The 17125-nt window shown below is 44.1% G+C and overlaps 1 protein-coding gene and 1 long non-coding RNA gene across 2 annotated transcripts; one reads left to right on the forward strand and one right to left on the reverse strand.

Moving 5' to 3' along the window:
• Window positions 1-1228: 1228 nt before the first annotated feature.
• Window positions 1229-7262, forward strand: LOC147030863 (uncharacterized). The gene is made up of 3 exons (XM_085875386.1): window positions 1229-1519; window positions 1857-2015; window positions 5889-7262. Exons 1-3 carry the CDS (start codon window positions 1468-1470, stop codon window positions 6074-6076), a joined length of 399 nt encoding a protein of 132 aa, XP_085731512.1. The 5' UTR covers window positions 1229-1467; the 3' UTR covers window positions 6077-7262.
• On the reverse strand, window positions 4277-6011 carry LOC147030864 (uncharacterized). Its single transcript, XR_015056549.1, has 3 exons — window positions 5879-6011; window positions 5300-5470; window positions 4277-4605 (listed from the first exon to the last, which is right to left on the reverse strand). It is a non-coding gene; the product is annotated as an uncharacterized LOC147030864 (long non-coding RNA).
• Window positions 7263-17125: the final 9863 nt, after the last annotated feature.

Here is a 17125-nt window from a genome sequence, read left to right on the forward strand (position 1 = left end):
TAGATGTGTCTAATAGTGAATATGGCCATTTGCTGAAGTAACTCTTGTGTCACTGGAAGTGTTTTGTCAACATCTTTCAAAAGATTGCGTGCCTCCTGAGTTCCTGTGCCTTTTTCATAAACTGTGTTTTTCCCATGTCCATAGAAGCCAGATGCTGTATCAGATCCACTATGGATGTGTAATGGGATTAATATTTCAGCTACATCATCATAGCAAAGGTCTCTGCAGCTGATGATTTTGTCTTTCCGTTTGATAGCAAGGGTGCCCTCCAGTTGATGTGCAACATATGCAGAAAGAATCACGACATCTGTGTCCTCGGCATCAATCACGACTGTCTCCATTTTTCCTGCTTTTCAGATTTGCGAATAGATTAAGAACAGCATTGTGTCCGCCTCAATGTGACTTCATTTAAATTCTTCCATCCTTTCTCCAGAGATGTTCCAACAATTTTGCCTGATGGAGTACACAAAGTCAATTTCTCTATGATTCTTTACAAGCATGGTGAACTCATCCTTTAGAAAGTTTTGCAGCCTTTGTTTGTTTCCCTGATTGCTGAACAGCACCTGGAAGTTCTTTGTGGCAGGAAACCTATCTGATGTTTTCATGCACACATTTCTGGACCCATCTCTATGTGCTGTCGTGGATTTACGATGCTCATGCTCACTGTCTTTGATGGAATTTTCCACACCATAGGAATCATTTACAAAAACAATCTGGCATGCAAGCCAGATATGTAGAACCAAAGATATGAAATTTTTGATATCCTGGAAGTGGCATGGTGGCCATTTTGAATTTTCGCATCTGGCTGAGTTAGCCCACATTTTCAAAAGGTTCACCCCAGCTCATTTTAATCAGCACCCTCAAATTGACTAAAATCAACCTTCAAACCTTGGTCCCGGAAAAACGGTCACGGGACCCCATTGTGAGAACTCCACTAAAAAGTCCCCATAACATATCTGTACTTTTCGTGAATGAGTAAACACCGTAAATACCATTGGCCGATGGATAAAGTACAGCACGGGTGGAACTCGGTTACATTAGTATTCCAGGGGCAGAAGAGTCTTTGTAAAGTCCACTAATGTATCGAGGTTATGATGGATAGAATAAACGTTAAAAACACCCAAAAATAATTCTCTACAAATAACCTCAATGACTCAAACATCTTACCCATGACCACAGTGGTCATCAAGAACTCTCATAAGTTGACTGTAGATGTTAAAAACTAGGATTGCGAGTGCAACCGTTCCTCTGACAGTTTGAATAAGGCTGCCATGGTAATTATAGAACAAAGGAACAGCACAACGACAAAATTGATTGCTTCCTATATTTTTCTCCAACTTCCTCTCTCTACCCACTTCAGAATTGTTGGGAAATGAATGGTGCGGTGAATGCCCGCATCCCTCTTGCCTTGAATGCCACATTAACTGCAAGCCTTGCTGGTGTGACAATGATTGCCCTGGCAAAGAGATGTGTTGCAACACCAAAGATGACAAGAGGATCTGTGTAGTTCCAAAACATGGTGAGGATGTTCAAGATGAATTGCAAAGTTGACTTGAAGCGGAAAACGAAATGGAATGATGATGATTGGAAGGGGGTGTGGATGAAATGCACAAAGTGATTTGGAGTTGGAAGATTGTTCCTGAAGAGTGAATTATTTACAGCACCTCCTTAAACCTTTTGTTGCAAAACCGACATTAAAAAATGTTGCTTGGAAAGGTTGAACTCGGTGTCATTATCTTTGTTTGTTTGTTTTTTTCAGTAGTACTTGAGCCGTGGGTGTACGAGTACGATCAGAAGAGGACTGAGACACAGTCTTGTTGAAATGTAAATGTTCCTTGTTTTGTCCCCCACTGCAGATCCGTGTTGCGATGAGAAGTGCGGTGAATGCCCGGATCCCTCTTGCCTCGAATGCCATCCCAACTCCAAGACTTGCAAGTGTGACTGTGACTGCTGTGATAAAGAGAAATGTTGCTGCACCAAAGATAACAAGAGGATCTGTGTAGAACCCAAACACGGTGAGTGGTGCAATGTCACTATTATGACAAAAGACTTGAATCAACAGAATGAAATCAAATTAGTTTTCTCAGAAACAGAGAATTTTGTTACAAGGTGAAACTCACAAAGTGATTGGAAATGCGAAGTTAATAATGGTCTCGTGTCCTGAAATTTTTACATGAAATTAGTGCAGACAACTCGGTTGCCGGGTTTTTTTACCGTAAAATGTACAACGGATTCCAACGTATAGACAGACATCCGTGCCTAATCTACGAGCCACGAGAAGACAAATTCCAAAAACGACTCGAGTTTGTAACCAATGCTCCATGTTACCAAACGGTGTCTCCGACACTCATCTTTTCTTACCAACCCGACAATAACACTCTTCCAGGGTAGTACGAATAGACTTTACAACTCTGCAACCTGCACACCTTTTCAATGGTGTCGACCTGGTATTGTTACCCTCACCGAAGGAGAGGGTATTGCATTTGGGTCCGTTTGTTTGTCCAGAGAGAACTTTCATGTTTTTCTCCACAACTGCTTGTCGGATTGAGACCAAGTTTTCACCATCGGTGCGCTGTTCATGTAGAATGTTTTAATGCTAATTATGACGTCATAGGTCACGTGGTGTGCAGCCATATTGGAAAAACTGAAAAACTTTGGACCTCAATCTCTGAAACCACACCAAGGAGAAAAATTGAAACTTGGCACGCAGCACGTACGCCTCATGGGGAATGAGTGATTTTTTTAATGACATCGGTGCCTTCGTTGTGACATCATAACTGCATATGTACAACGCGACATCCGATCAGTATGAAAATTTTTGAGGGTCACCTTGAAGGATAAAATGTCCCCAAAATTTATTTCATGATGTCACCAGTCACATGATTCGGCAGCCATATTTTTTCATATTTTCTTTAAACCTTCAAAAATCTTCTCTGAAATGGCTGAACCAGTCATCGCTGCAGGCATTTATACAGTGGCAGTTCTAATTATTTCTCATTAATTATGTAACACACCAGTACACAAACGCCACACAAAATACACAACACAAAACAAGTCCTGGTGAGGCTCTGCAATCTGATTACTCTTTTTCTTGTTGTTGTTTTCTTCCAACATGATACCCTCTAAAGTGATTGCACAATCGCGCAATGTAGGCACCTGCACATAACATTTTGTTATCGTGTTGTTCACACACTTCCTTATTTGTGTCTTTTATTCAAAAGCCGACTTTAAACAAACCTTGCTTGAAAGAGATCCCACCAGTTTCATCATCTGGTTTTTCTGCCAAATCTCATCCTGGGGCATTTGGCGTGAAAGGGGAGAGCTTGAGGAACACTTCAGTGTAGTCTTCTCGTGGTGTGTTTTAATGTTAGTAGATGCGCATTCATAGACAGAAAATGATAATTCAGACTCAAAACACGAAATAAATTGCTGTAGTGTTAGCTCAAAATGGTCCAAAAGACCTCATTGTGATCCAATCAGAAGGATTAGCCAAGCAATAAATATAGTTGCAATTGTGACCATACATTTACTTTACACAAGTTCAGCCACTTAATGTAGATGTGTACAGAAGAAATAACCAAGGCAGTACATTGACAAAAAACTGATTAATTTAATTCCTGCACATGTATTTACAATTCCAATTTTCATTCTTCATCCGAAGTTACATAGCTCAGCGAAGGTAGCGTTTTACAACTAGCATTAATTGTATATGGCTACACAGGCTGGCACACACTATAAACTGTTCCTTCCAATAAAATAATCAACCACAAAGAGAATAATCCCCTTCACCACAAATACATAATCATATATATATATATATATATATATATATATATATATATATATATATATATATATATATATATATATATATATATATATATATATATATATATATATATATATATATATATATATATATATGTGTATGTGTATATGTATATATATATATATATATATATATATATATATATATATATATATATATATATATGTGTATATGTATATGTATATATATATATGTATATATATATATATATATATATATATGTATATGTGTATATGTATATATATATATATATGTATATGTGTATATGTATATGTATATATATATATATATATATATGTATATGTATATATATATATATATATATATATATATATACATATACATATACACATATATATATGCATATATATATGCATATATATATATATATATATATATATATATATATATATATATATATATATATATAGTATGACCTATATTGTGAACCGTGGTGTGATTCGGACCGTGCGTTTGTCTGTCTCCCATTTATGGCAGCCGCTTCCCGTGCTGCATTTGAAAAGCTGCTGATTGGTTATTTCCATTTTCATTTCACTTTTCTTGATGCAATATACTGTCACTTTATTGTCTCTTCCAGTAATCTTTAAAATCAATCTGAACATCTGGATCAAAGTAGATTTAATACACATCTTCATGGAGTCACACAATTTAAAATAGCTATATTTTGCCCTCCTTTTAGACAAATCTAACCTCCATCGCCCGATGTTGCACCAACATTTTGCACTGGATGGCACAAGTAGCTCAGAGGTTGGGCTCTGAGAGAAACCAAAAGTGCAACATAATGAGCCTTTTTAAAGTCCATGAAATAATTTAAATTGATAGATTAAAATAAACTTTTCCCATCATATAAATCATATCAATAGTTGATCATAAAGAAACCTTTGTATCACTCTAAGTGTCTGTAGGAAGACCCAGGTCGAAAAACCAGTTAAAACCAGTACACATTTTCAACTGGTCTCTATTGGTTCTAATTGGTCTTTAACTGGTCTCTATTGGTTTCAACTGGTACCAGTTAAATTCAGTCAGAATTCCAATTTCCCAGTTGAAAAAACCAGTAGCTCATATTTGTACCAGTTAAAGTCTTACTGGTTCCAGTTGATACCAGTTGCAATGTACTGGTCCCAGTTGATACCAGTTGCAATTTACTGGTCTCCCAGTTGATACCAGTTACAATGTACTGGTCCCAGTTGATACCAGTTAGTTAAATACATGTATTTCAACTGGTAATATATCACTCTATTCCAATTTCCATATTAAAACCAGTAAGAAACCAACTGGCTTTACTGGTACCAGTTGGCTACTGGTTTTCAACTGGTACCAGTTGACCAGTAAGCTACTGGTCTTTACTGGTTTTTTGACCTGGGGAACTGTTGGCAGTTAAACGTAAGAGACACAGATAAAGGAACACGCAAGGTTTAGCAATGGAACTGCCCAGAAGTTATTCTCTACCTTTTCGTGTGGACCAAACTGGCAGTTAGTATAAAAACTGGAATGAAAGCCCTTCGTCTGGCTGGCATAATGTATGGGAGAGACGCGGCTCATAGTTTGCTTGGTGATACGTCGTGGCAATCTTGTCCATGGCCACAGTACATAAGTTGCCCACCTGCTGTGTTCTATGGGCTGCAATTCCAACACAACAAACGAGTTAGAGCAAAAATGCAACTTTAATTATGATTTTAAAAAGTAAGCGTAAACAAGTAAAGGTAAACAAGAAAAGGAAGAACATGTAAAGGAAGAAGGTAAACCTAAAATGTGATTGCAAGGGGAAGATTATTCCTGAATTGTGAGACAACCCATCACCTCCTTAAAATTCCTATTGAGACAACGAAATTATAAAATGTTGCTTGGAAGGCATGACAGCAATTTCCTCAAATGCCTCTTCAGTCAAGTGGGTGTAGGGGAGGTGGGGATGAGATGAGAGGGGGAGAGGAGGAGGGGAGGGTGATCGGAGGGAGGAATGGACAGAAGCTGAAGATGACTTCGATATATTCTTATCGTAACTGAATTGATCATTGCTTTTCTTTATACCCCATTGTAGAACATTGTTGTGATGAGAAGTGCGGAGAATGCCCGGATCCTTCTTGCCTCGAATGTGATCACCACTCAAAGTCTTGCAAGTGTGACTGTGACTGCTGTGGAAAAGAGAAATGTTGTTGCACCAAGGATGACAAGAGGATCTGTGTAGCACCAAAAGATGGTGAGGGAGTGCAATGCTCATTTGGTTGATGATTTAGAGCAAAGATCTTATCTATTTTTCATTACATCTAACAAATTAAGGGAGCATGGAAGGTACAACCTATACAAAGTGATTTGGAGTGGGTGCGAAGATTGTTCCCGAATAGTGAGTTGTTACAGCACTTCCTTAGATCTTCTGTTGAGACCCACATTAAAAGTAAATGTTGCTTGAAAGGTTTTGCAACAATTTCAACATGTAATTTTAGGTTAATGGGGATGTGATGTGATTGGGAAACGTGATGAAGACCGAGACGTATTGTTATCGAAACTGCATTCTTCATTGCTTTGTTATACCCCAACGAAGAACATTGTTGCGATGAGAAGTGCGGAGAATGCCCCGATCCCTCTTGCCTTGAATGCGATCACCACTCCAAGACTTGCAAGTGTGACTGTGACTGTTGTGGAAAAGAGAAATGTTGTTGCACCAAGGATGACAAGAGGATCTGTGTAGCACCAAAAGATGGTGAGGGAGTGCAATGCTCATTTGGTTGATGATTTAGAGCAAAGATCTTATCTATTTTTCATTACATTTAACAAATTAAGGGAGCATGGAAGGTACAACCTATACAACGTGATTTGGAGTGGGTGCGAAGATTGTTCCCGAATAGTGAGTTGTTACAGCACTTCGTTAGATCTTCTGTTGAGACCCACATTAAAAGTGAATGTTGCTTGAAAGGTTTTGCAACAATTTCAACTTGTAATTTTAGGTTAATGGGGATGTGATGTGATTGGGAAACGTGATGAAGACCGAGACATATTGTTATCGAAACTGCATTCTTCATTGCTTTGTTATTCCGCAACGTAGAACATTGTTGCGATGAGAAGTGCGGAGAATGCCCCGATCCCTCTTGCCTCGAATGCGATCACCACTCCAAGACTTGCAAGTGTGACTGTGACTGTTGTGGAAAAGAGAAATGTTGCTGCACCAAGGATGACAAGAGGATCTGTGTCGCACCAAAAGATGGTAAGGGTGTTCAAAATGAATACAACAAATATGTACACGAAAGAGGAAATCAAATCATGATTACAACACCAACCTAAGGGAGAATGGAACGTGGAAAACTGCAACATGATTGGAGGAAAAAGATTGTTCTTGCTTCCAACACCTCGTTGAAATTTATGTTGAGATGAGGACTTCAAAAATGTTTCTTGTTTAGGTTCTCAACAGTTTCCTTATATAATTATTCACTCAAAGAGTGGGGGAGGGGTGATGTGTGGGAGGAGTAAACAGAACCTGATGAGGACATAGACATACAAGGGGGGGGTGAGAACACACCAACAGTATGGTTGAGGGGCAAAATACAGGAAGACTTGAGAAATAAGGGATATGGGGAAGAATGAGGGGAAAGGGAGGACATTGGGGGTGAGCAAACAGGATGGATACAGCTGCAAATTTTCAATTACAGAAATGGAACGAGAGAACTGGAAACTCGGAAAAAGGTGGCAGGGGAGGGGGCGTACTTTATGAGGGTAGAATATATGGTTTGGATGGGGGATGACCTGAGATGGCAGTGAACAGCTGTCTTTAAGACCTTGAGGGAAGAATGAGATGGAAGAGGATGGCGAAGTTGGTTTCACAGGTGGGGAAAAAGAGCAACAAATGAGTGGAAGTGAGCAGTGATCCTGGATTTAGGTAGTTTCACCAGAAGAGGATTGATGGTGGACTGTGTGTAACTGCAGAAACATAGGAGTGTGGGAGGGGGTGGAGAGACAGAGCATGGAAAGGGCAGAAGATGCGAGACCAGAAAGATGGCGGAAGAAGATAGAGACCACCGACCTGTGCGTGATGAAAAAGTGATCGGCCCAAAGACTCAGCTTCATTACACGCGATTCCAATGATGTTAAAGGCCTTGATCACCATGGTATTAATCTGAGCCAGGGGTGAGGGAGGTGTCTCACCCCAGAGGGGTGAGCAGTTCTCCATAAAGCTGCAGAATAAGGCCTTGTAGGTCGATAAAATTTGAGATTTGACAAGGAAAGAATTTGCATGAGATGCACCCCACACCCCTGATGATAGTTAAGTGTCCTTTTGTTTCCCCCTCATCCCCCTCCCCCTCCCGACTGTAGAACAATGTTGCGATGAGAAGTGCGGTGAATGCCCGGATCCTTCTTGCCTTGAATGCGATGACCACTCCAAGACTTGCAAGTGTGACTGTGACTGCTGTGGAAAAGAGAAATGTTGCTGCACCAAGGATGACAAGAGGATCTGTGTTGCACCAAAAGATGGTAAGGGAGTGCAATGCTAATTATATCGATGACTTAGAGCAAATATTTAAATCTAATCTTGATTACAACTCAAAAAGTAAGGTAACATGGAAGGTACAACCTTCAAAGCGATTGAAGTGGGTGGGAAGATTGTTCTCGAACAGTGAGTGAGTTGTTGCAGCACTTCCTTGGACCTTCTGTTGAGATTTACATTCAAATTAAATATTGCTTGGAAGGGTTTGCAACAATTTCAACATGTAATTTCAAGTTGATGGGGATGTGATGCGATTGGGAAACGTGACGAAGACTGAGACGTATTTCCATCGTAACCGAATTGTTCATTGCTTTTTTTTTATACCCCACTGTAGAACATTGTTGCGATGAGAAGTGCGGTGAATGCCCGGATCCTTCTTGCCTCGAATGCGATGACCACTCCAAGACTTGCAAGTGTGACTGTGACTGCTGTGGAAAAGAGAAATGTTGCTGCACCAAGGATGACAAGAGGATCTGTGTAGCACCAAAAGATGGTGAGGGAGTGCATTGCTAATTTTATTGATGATTTAGAGCAAATATATAATCTTATTTTGATGATAACTTCGAGTGGAAAGGGAACATGGATGGTACCACCTACAAAGTGACTGGAGTTGGTGGGAAGATTATTCCCAAAAAGTGAGTTGTTACATCAATTCCTTAGACCTTTTGTTGAGATCTACATTAAAAAAAATATTGCTTGGAAGGGTTTGCAACAATTTCAACATGTAAATTTAAGTTGATGGGAATGTGATACGTGATTGGGAAATGTGACTAAGACTGAAACATTATTATCGGAACTGCATTCTTCATTGGTTTTTATACCTCACCGTAGAACATTGTTGCGATGAGAAGTGCGGTGAATGCCCGGATCCCTCTTGCCTCGAATGTGATCACCACTCCAAGACTTGCAAGTGTGACTGTGACTGCTGTGGAAAAGAGAAATGTTGTTGCACCAAGGATGACAAGAGGATCTGTGTAGAACCCAAATATTATTGAGTGGATTGGCTCCTCACCTTTAATGTGATCAATACGAGATGTTTCCGAGACATTGAGTAAGCATGATGAAGACTCAAAGTGAAATTGATTCATGATTGGAATTATGACAAATCTTTTGACACAATGATATTATTTCTTGCAGTTAAAATAGAGATGATGAAGCATTAATTACATGTGGCATCTTTTCACTTTTGCATCAGGTGAATTTCAATAGCTTTCATGATGATGATTTTTCAAATATTATTTATTATGTTTAACTTATGAAAGAGTTTCAATGTCAGGAAAGAAAAAATGTTATTTCTTTCCTTTGAAATTGCTTTCTTTGTTGGAGTTCAAGTAAAATATGTGACATTACACTGCCGATTGTGGATCCTTCAATGGCATCAAAAAGGCGATCTCTGCTGAGATAATCAGGAAATTCAATGAAATTAATGGAAAGAAGTGAAATGAAAAAGTTAAGTCATGACATTTTGTAATTCTCAGTCTTTAAAAAATATATATATATATATATATATATATATATATATATATATATATATATATATATATATATATATATATATATGTTCAATTAACTTGGTTTGGAAGAGACTTTCAAAATAGACATTTACTGAACTATACTGACTGACCCCCCTATTCACGGGGGATACGTTCCTGAAAAATGCTGCGAAGGATCTGTGTTGTCCACAAATGTCAGGAGATTGTTTAAAAACTATATATATTTGTTATTATTATTATTTTAAATGGTTTACGCTCATGGAAGAGCAATTACACAGAACACATCAGGGCACAACATAATAAAGGGAACAGCAGGGCGGAGGGAGAAAGTAGACTGAGATAAATAAACAAGGGATGGAGACCATGATGAGGGGTGAGGAAAACGCAAAGGGTGTACAATATGGATACATAAGCAAAATTGCGTTTGACCAGTTTGTGATTTTTGACAAGGTCCGAGGAGAGGGAATAGGTTGCTGCCTGTCTGTCAGAAGGATCAGGGATGTCACGGCAGAGAGTGGAGTCATCAGCAAATCGATAAAGTGGATTTTCCAGAGAGTCGGAGAGATCATTGATGAAAACCAGAAAAAGAACAGGGCCCAGAAGGCTGCCTTGAGCAACTCCAGCCTGGACAGGAAGATGAGATGAGAGAACTCCATTTAGGGCCACACGTTGGCTGCGACAGGAGAGGAAGTCTGCGAGCCATCAGTGGAGATGGCATTGGATACCATAGGAAGAGAGTTTGGTGGTGAGCAGGACATTGTGCCAGACCATGTCAAAAGCACATGATATGTCTCGGAATACGGCTCGGATTTCCTGTCTGGCATTGAGGACCTCCATCCATTGTTGGGAGAGCAGAAGCAGCATATCCAGGGTGGAGTGACCTGGTCTGAAACCAAATTGCCATTGGAGAAGAGGAAGGATTTAATGTCTGAAGCGATGATGGATTCCATAACCTTGCTGATGATTGGAAGAAGGCTGATTGGTCTGTAGTTGCAGGGATCTGTTTTTGCACCTTTTTTATCTATCCATCCATCGATTGTGACCATACTCTGTGCAGAGCATTGGTGCTGCCAAAGCAGTCTCCTTGGCTGTTGGACACAATCCTGGACGGGTCACCACGTCGACACAGGATGCTCGAATGGCTTAATCATCCCAGCATACTGGCACTCATTTTGCCGACCTCAGAAGGATGACAGGCAGAGCCAGCCCCAGCTGGTTTTAATTCAACAGCTAGTGGGATTTGAACTCAGGATCCTTGGATCCCAAACCATTAAGCCAACACCATGCATACCTTTTTTATGCAGAGCAGTAATGTTTGCTGATTTCCAAGCAAATAGCAGATGACCTTGAGCAAATGAGAGGGTGAATAGAACAGAGAGAGGGTGAGCAAGAGCAGAGGAGCAGGCTTTGAGGACACGTGGGCTGATGTCGTCTGGACCGGTTGCATAATCTTAGTCGAGGTTTCACAGCAAGCTCTCCACTTTGTCGGAAGTAAAGGACACAGAGTGCAGGGACAGCCAGGTGTGACTGGATAAGGTGGGTACAGAAAGCGATGGGATTCGGAAACAAGATTTAGATGCAAACACCGAGTTTCGGCATTCAGCCTTTTCACGTGCAGTGTCAGCAGTGTGGCCATTTAAGGTAACATAGGGGATGGAGGGGGAGCATACACCAGAAACAGATTTTATTAGATGCCACCAGGATTTTGAGGAGGGAGAGAGGTTTGAGAGTTCAGATGAGATTAGAAAAGTGTTGTTTTCTGGCTTTGCTGAAGGAAGACTCACACTCGTTCTGAGCTTTGTGGAAAGAACTGAGATTGCCCTCAGTTGGGTTTGCTTTCCATGAGGCAAAGGCAAGTTGTTTCAGGCCAACTGCCCTGCCACAAGCTTCAGTAAACCAAGGGCGGGAGGAAGGGTAAGACAACTGAACACGAGAGGGGGAAATCTGTGCATGAGAGAGAGTAAGTTTCTTTGAAATGATTCCCAGGATGAGTTGATGCAGAAAGTTGCGATGGGATACCAGTCTAGAAGTTTGATGGCTGCTTGAAGACTCTGTTAGTCAGCCTTAGTGAAATACCAGACTCGACGGTGCTGATGAGGTTCTCTAATAACAGCCAGAGAGATGTCCATTTTGACAAGCATGGGGTCAGAAGAACCGATTGGAGTGGACGAAAAACAGCAGATATTTTCAAATTTTGGGAAATTTGACAAAATCAGATCCAGAAGAGATGGAGTACCATTGGTGAGATTCGGATCGAGAAGTTGACCGATTGAATCAGTCCCAATGAGTCACAGAAGTCTTTTGCTGAAGTACCATGTCAGGAAAGAGAGGTACCCACACCCAGCCAACTTGCGTGATGACAATTGAAGTCACCACGTATTAGGAAGAGAGAGTTCGGATGAGAGGATAGAAGTCGGTTTATGTTTTCGGAGTGAGGTGTAAATGGAGTCTGTTTGGTGGATGGTACAACACAGATAAACATGAGGTGGGAGTGGAGGGGAAGCCGTAGCCAGAGGTATTCCTGGGTGAAATGCCCTACCCAACTGCACCCTCTGTTTCTTTTCTTAAAATTTCAAAAATATCACAAAAAACCCAAAAACCCTTTCTCCCTCCATACCCACGAGTACCGATCCTTCTTCTTCTTCGTCCTCCTAAATTTTAAGACAAGAAACAGAGTCCTTGTTGTGAAATGCACGACCCAGCAGAGGAAACCTCAAGGAACAGCTGATTTTATTCTGAAATCATCAATCACTTCAATTTAATACAGATGGAGAACAATTAACTTGGTGTGTGATTTGAAGGTTATTGGTTACATCTGAGCTCATTTACAATTGCTAATATAAGTGGGGTGGACACTTTTACAAGCAAGATATTCTGGTTTTGTATGTTTAATTAATTTTCTGAAATTTGCGGAATTTATTTTTCACGTGGATTTTTGGGTTACGATGTGCAAATAAAGGTGGAAAAAGCCTGATTTAATACAATTTAATTCCAGGCTCCAAGGCAACAAAAGGTGAAAATGTTGAAAGGGGGTGTGGACTTTCGATACGCGATATATATATATATATATATATATATATATATATATATATATATATATATATATATATATATATATATATATATATATATATATATATATATATATTGTTGTGGTTATCAAATTCGCAAACCACCATTCAGGTCCCTTAGGTGAGGTATCTCGGTAAGTACATGTGCAGTTAGGCCCAAACCCGTTGTCTAGTGGGAATACATGTCATTTATGCGTGCTGCGACTCTTCAGGATAGCCGTTTTTCTTTTACTATCTTTATTTTGGACCAACCGCCATTGTTACCACCACCAGTCACAACATCAACCACCAACCACAATGCCGCTTCACCACAACCGCCACGACCTTCACGTCACACCTCGCAACCGTCGCATCGCCACCGTTCTTGCGCCGCTTGTGGGTACCGGTGTTGGACTCGTGCAGGGCGCGCGCTGAACAGCGTGTACAAAATCACGGATTTTCTGCTTCAAAAACGGATCAAAAACGACACACGCCCACTTTTGTGCCGTCCAATCGGTGAGCGAGGGGCGAATTGGCCCCGCCCCCAGGGCGTTGGAGGGCGATCGATATATGCAAATTTATGGATCAAAAAGCATTCACGCCCACTTTTTCTCGGGCCAATGGGGAGCGAGGTGAAAGGTCGAAGGGAGGGGGTCAAAGATGAGAGGGCGAAGCCACGGGGCTGATATAAGCGACCGCGTTCGTCAGTCAAGTGAGATGAGAGAGTTAAGACTTCGCGGGCGGTGGAGTTGGCAAGAAGGAGCTGGTCGTCGTGTGCGTTGGAGCCGGAGCGGAGGGGACGGAGCTGTGGAGAGGCGGCGAGGGCAGACGAGGGGGTGCTCGCGTCGTGCAGGGAGCTGCACCCCAGGGAGGCCGACGGCGCGACCTGGCCGAGGTGGAGACGCTCGTCGCGGGACAATAAAAATCCTCTATACCCCGAGCATCAGCAACCCCCTCCTGTTTCCCCCCGCGCTGAGATAGTGCGTCCAAGGGGGCCCCTTTCCCACCCCCTACCAGACACTGCCCGCGAGGCCCGCGGAGTTGAGGCACCATCGCCGCTCCGCGTCTCATCACCAGACGGGTAGGCCCGACCCGGTCTCGGCCTCAGGCCCGCCTCATCTTTGAGGGTGTTCTTCTTTTCCTTGGTTTTGGGTATGTGTTGTCGGCGCCGTCTGTGAAGTAAAATTGTATAAGTGTTGCCGTGTGCTCGCGTAATCGGTAGTAGATCTGCATTGTCGCATTTGCTTTTTGTGTAAATTGCATTGTGTTTTTCTTTTCTGTGTGCTTTTGGTGGAATTGAATATGTGTGCTTTCCGTTCGTCGCGAATAAATGTGCTTTGTGTTGAACTGTTTCCCGCTTCGCTTCGTCATTTCTTTCATTGAATCCTCATCTTGCTTCACGTAAAGGGTTGGTAGTGGGCTGAATACGCCCGATAATTAATCGAACCGTCGAGGCCGACGATAACACCGCTCGGTTATCCCGATAGAACGGAACGGGTCGCTTAAGTGGCCCGTGTCCGAAGTCGACCTGCGGCGAGGTGCGATCGCCCGGTCTACCCTCCGTGTGGGTACTTAGGTAGGTCGAATTTGGCGAGCAACCCTATCCCACGCGGGGGCTGATTGACTCGATCGCGGTGAGACCGAAAGGTCCACCCGTGACTGGTTCCCGGCGTTAGTCCGAGAGGGTCACGACTGGATTGTCCGTCCGGTGGGCGACGTGCCGCGATTCGAGTTACGTGGCCGTCAGCACGCCGGCGGGCGCGAATCCGCAACACTGGTGTCAGGTCGTGCGATACAAATTCATCGCCCTCCTCGCGGCACTGGTATCGGAGAACAGGAAAACGGGCTCTCCTGTCTCCGGCTAAATTCACGGGAATCGGTCCAGGGGTGAGAGAAGCGACCCCCGATTCCCTCCAAATTACGAGCGATTCAAATTAACCCTTTAAGAGAAGCAAGATGGCGTCTCAAGGCGAGCGGGAGCCGGGGGTATTAGAAATGTATATGTGTAGTAATGTAGAATCCATGGTCCATGATGGAATCCCCGTGCAGGAAATGTTGATTGTGCAGGAACACGGACTCGCCCAACTGAAACCAGAGCCCGAAATGGGTGCGGCAGCGGCCGCGGTGTATGACACCTCCCCCCCCCTCTCCACCAAAACCCTTCCCCAACCCCTGCCGAAACGGCTCACTCAAGCGCACCCGACATAGCCCAGCTATTCACCATGCTGGCGAACATGAACGAAAAAATGGATGCATTCACAAACGAAATAAAACGCATGAAAACTAAAATGGAAACAAACATGAAGGAAGAAACGAAAAAGCTCCGGGGGGAGACGCAGAACATGGGCCGATGCCTGCAGGCGGGCATGAAGGCCGTTAGCAGGGAACTCAAAATGGCGACTCAACGTGTAGAAGCAAACGAGCTGGAAGGGGGTGCAACGGCTGACAGGCCCGCGGTGGAGGCGGGTGAAAAAATAATTCAGGGGCGTGTTGGGCGAGGGTCGTGACAGAGGAATCGACGGTGACCAAAAGGGAAAAATTAAATGGGGAGACCAAAACGTGTGAGACGAGACACGAGGTGACGACGACAGAAACTTATAAATGTATAGAGACACGGGAGATAGAAAAAATAGAGGAGAGACAACACGATGAAGACGGGGTAAGTGACGCACACACACAGGTAGTGGAGGACAATGGGGTTGAGCTCGCGGAGCATGTGGAGACCCAGTGCGAGCACCTGGATGGCCTCCTCCAGGAACGAGGGGAGGGAGTCTGCCCCCTTGAGGCGAGTCACGACCAGGTGAGTTCGGTCGTGCTTTGCGAGGTTGAGGGGACGGGTGCTGTGGACAGGTGCACGGAGAGCTTGGGGGGTATAGAGGCCCCGGAGACCCTTGTGGGGACACGAATCCCCAGTGTGGTTGTCCCTGTTTGTGTGGTGCAAGGTGTGAGTGCGTCCCCGTGTGTGGAAGCGACCCCGTGTGTGACTGGTGTGGAGGCGATGGTGCCGGAGTACGTGCTTCCCAGCACGCCGTGTGTGGGTGAGGCACCGTGTGTGAGTGAGGCCGTGTGTGTGAGTGAAACGGCCAGTATGAGTGAGGCACCACGTGTGAGTGGTGTGGTGGCGAGTGTGCCGGAGTGTGTGCTTCCCAGCACGCCGAGTATGAGTGAGGCACCGCGGGTGAGTGCCCCCGCGTGTGTGAGTGAGGCACGGTGTGTGAGTGAGGCACCGCGGGTGAGTGCCCCCGCGTGTGTGGGTGAGGCACCGTGTGTGAGTGAGGCCGTGTGTGTGGATGAAACGGCCAGTATGAGTGAGGCACCGCGGGTGAGTGCCCCCGCGTGTGTGAGTGAGGCACCGCGGGTGAGTTCCCCCGCGTGTGTAAGTAGTATGGTTTGTGTGAGTAGTGAGGCACGCGTGAGTGAACGGCCGAGTGCAAGGGAGACCGTGTGTGTGAGAGAGCGGTACGTGAGGGAGATGTCGGTTGGCATGCGGGAGCACGCAGCCGCGTCTCCCGGTGTGAATGTGATGGAGTGGACTGTGTGCGTCGTAACACGCAGGTGTGCGTGGGTTGAATGGCGACGACGGCGACATGGGAGGAAAGAAAGCCGAGTAGCGGCTGTGGTTGTTTCGGGGACCGTGCCGGGTTCACCCAGCAGTGAGCACGAGGTTCGTGCTGTGCAACGCACGAGACCGCCACGTGCTCGCTTGCGAGAGTGAAGTCCCGGTCCGGAAACGCCAGCGGTGGATTTGCCGATCCCGCGGACGGACAAAGTTTAGGCAGGTAAATGGATTTGGACCGGACGGGTTCTCCACGCGATCGTGTGTGTTAAGCTCCAACGGGCAAAGCACATGTGTTCGCGTGGGGAACCCCTCGAGACGTGGGGCTTGTGTTTTTTTTTTTTTTTTTGCGCACGGTGACGCCATGGCTGCACGTGGGGTTGGAATCCGGCAGGAGGGGTATCTCTGCCGGATGGTACCGTCCAAGGAGGGACGAAGAACACGTGCAGCTGCATGACGTCACGGGCAGGTGCAAAGTGCGCGAGCTCTGAGTTGCCGCGCAGGTGCTGCGCATGAAAAAAAAAAGCAAGCCTCACTTTCGGGTGCAAAGGATTCCTGGGCAAGGGGTGGAAGACCCCCTTACCTGGGCACAGGAAGGAAACTAGTTAGGGGGAAGGGTTAGCTTAGTTAGACCGACTTCATGGGGCAGGGGTAAGTCCTCATGGAGTCCGTGGAATGGATTAGTTAGAGGGATTGTAGCCA

Source organism: Eptatretus burgeri, chromosome 3 (genome assembly GCF_056783735.1).
Source record: "Eptatretus burgeri isolate ZD-2024b chromosome 3, Ebu_testis_v1, whole genome shotgun sequence".
Taxonomy (NCBI): Eukaryota; Metazoa; Chordata; class Myxini; order Myxiniformes; family Myxinidae; genus Eptatretus; species Eptatretus burgeri.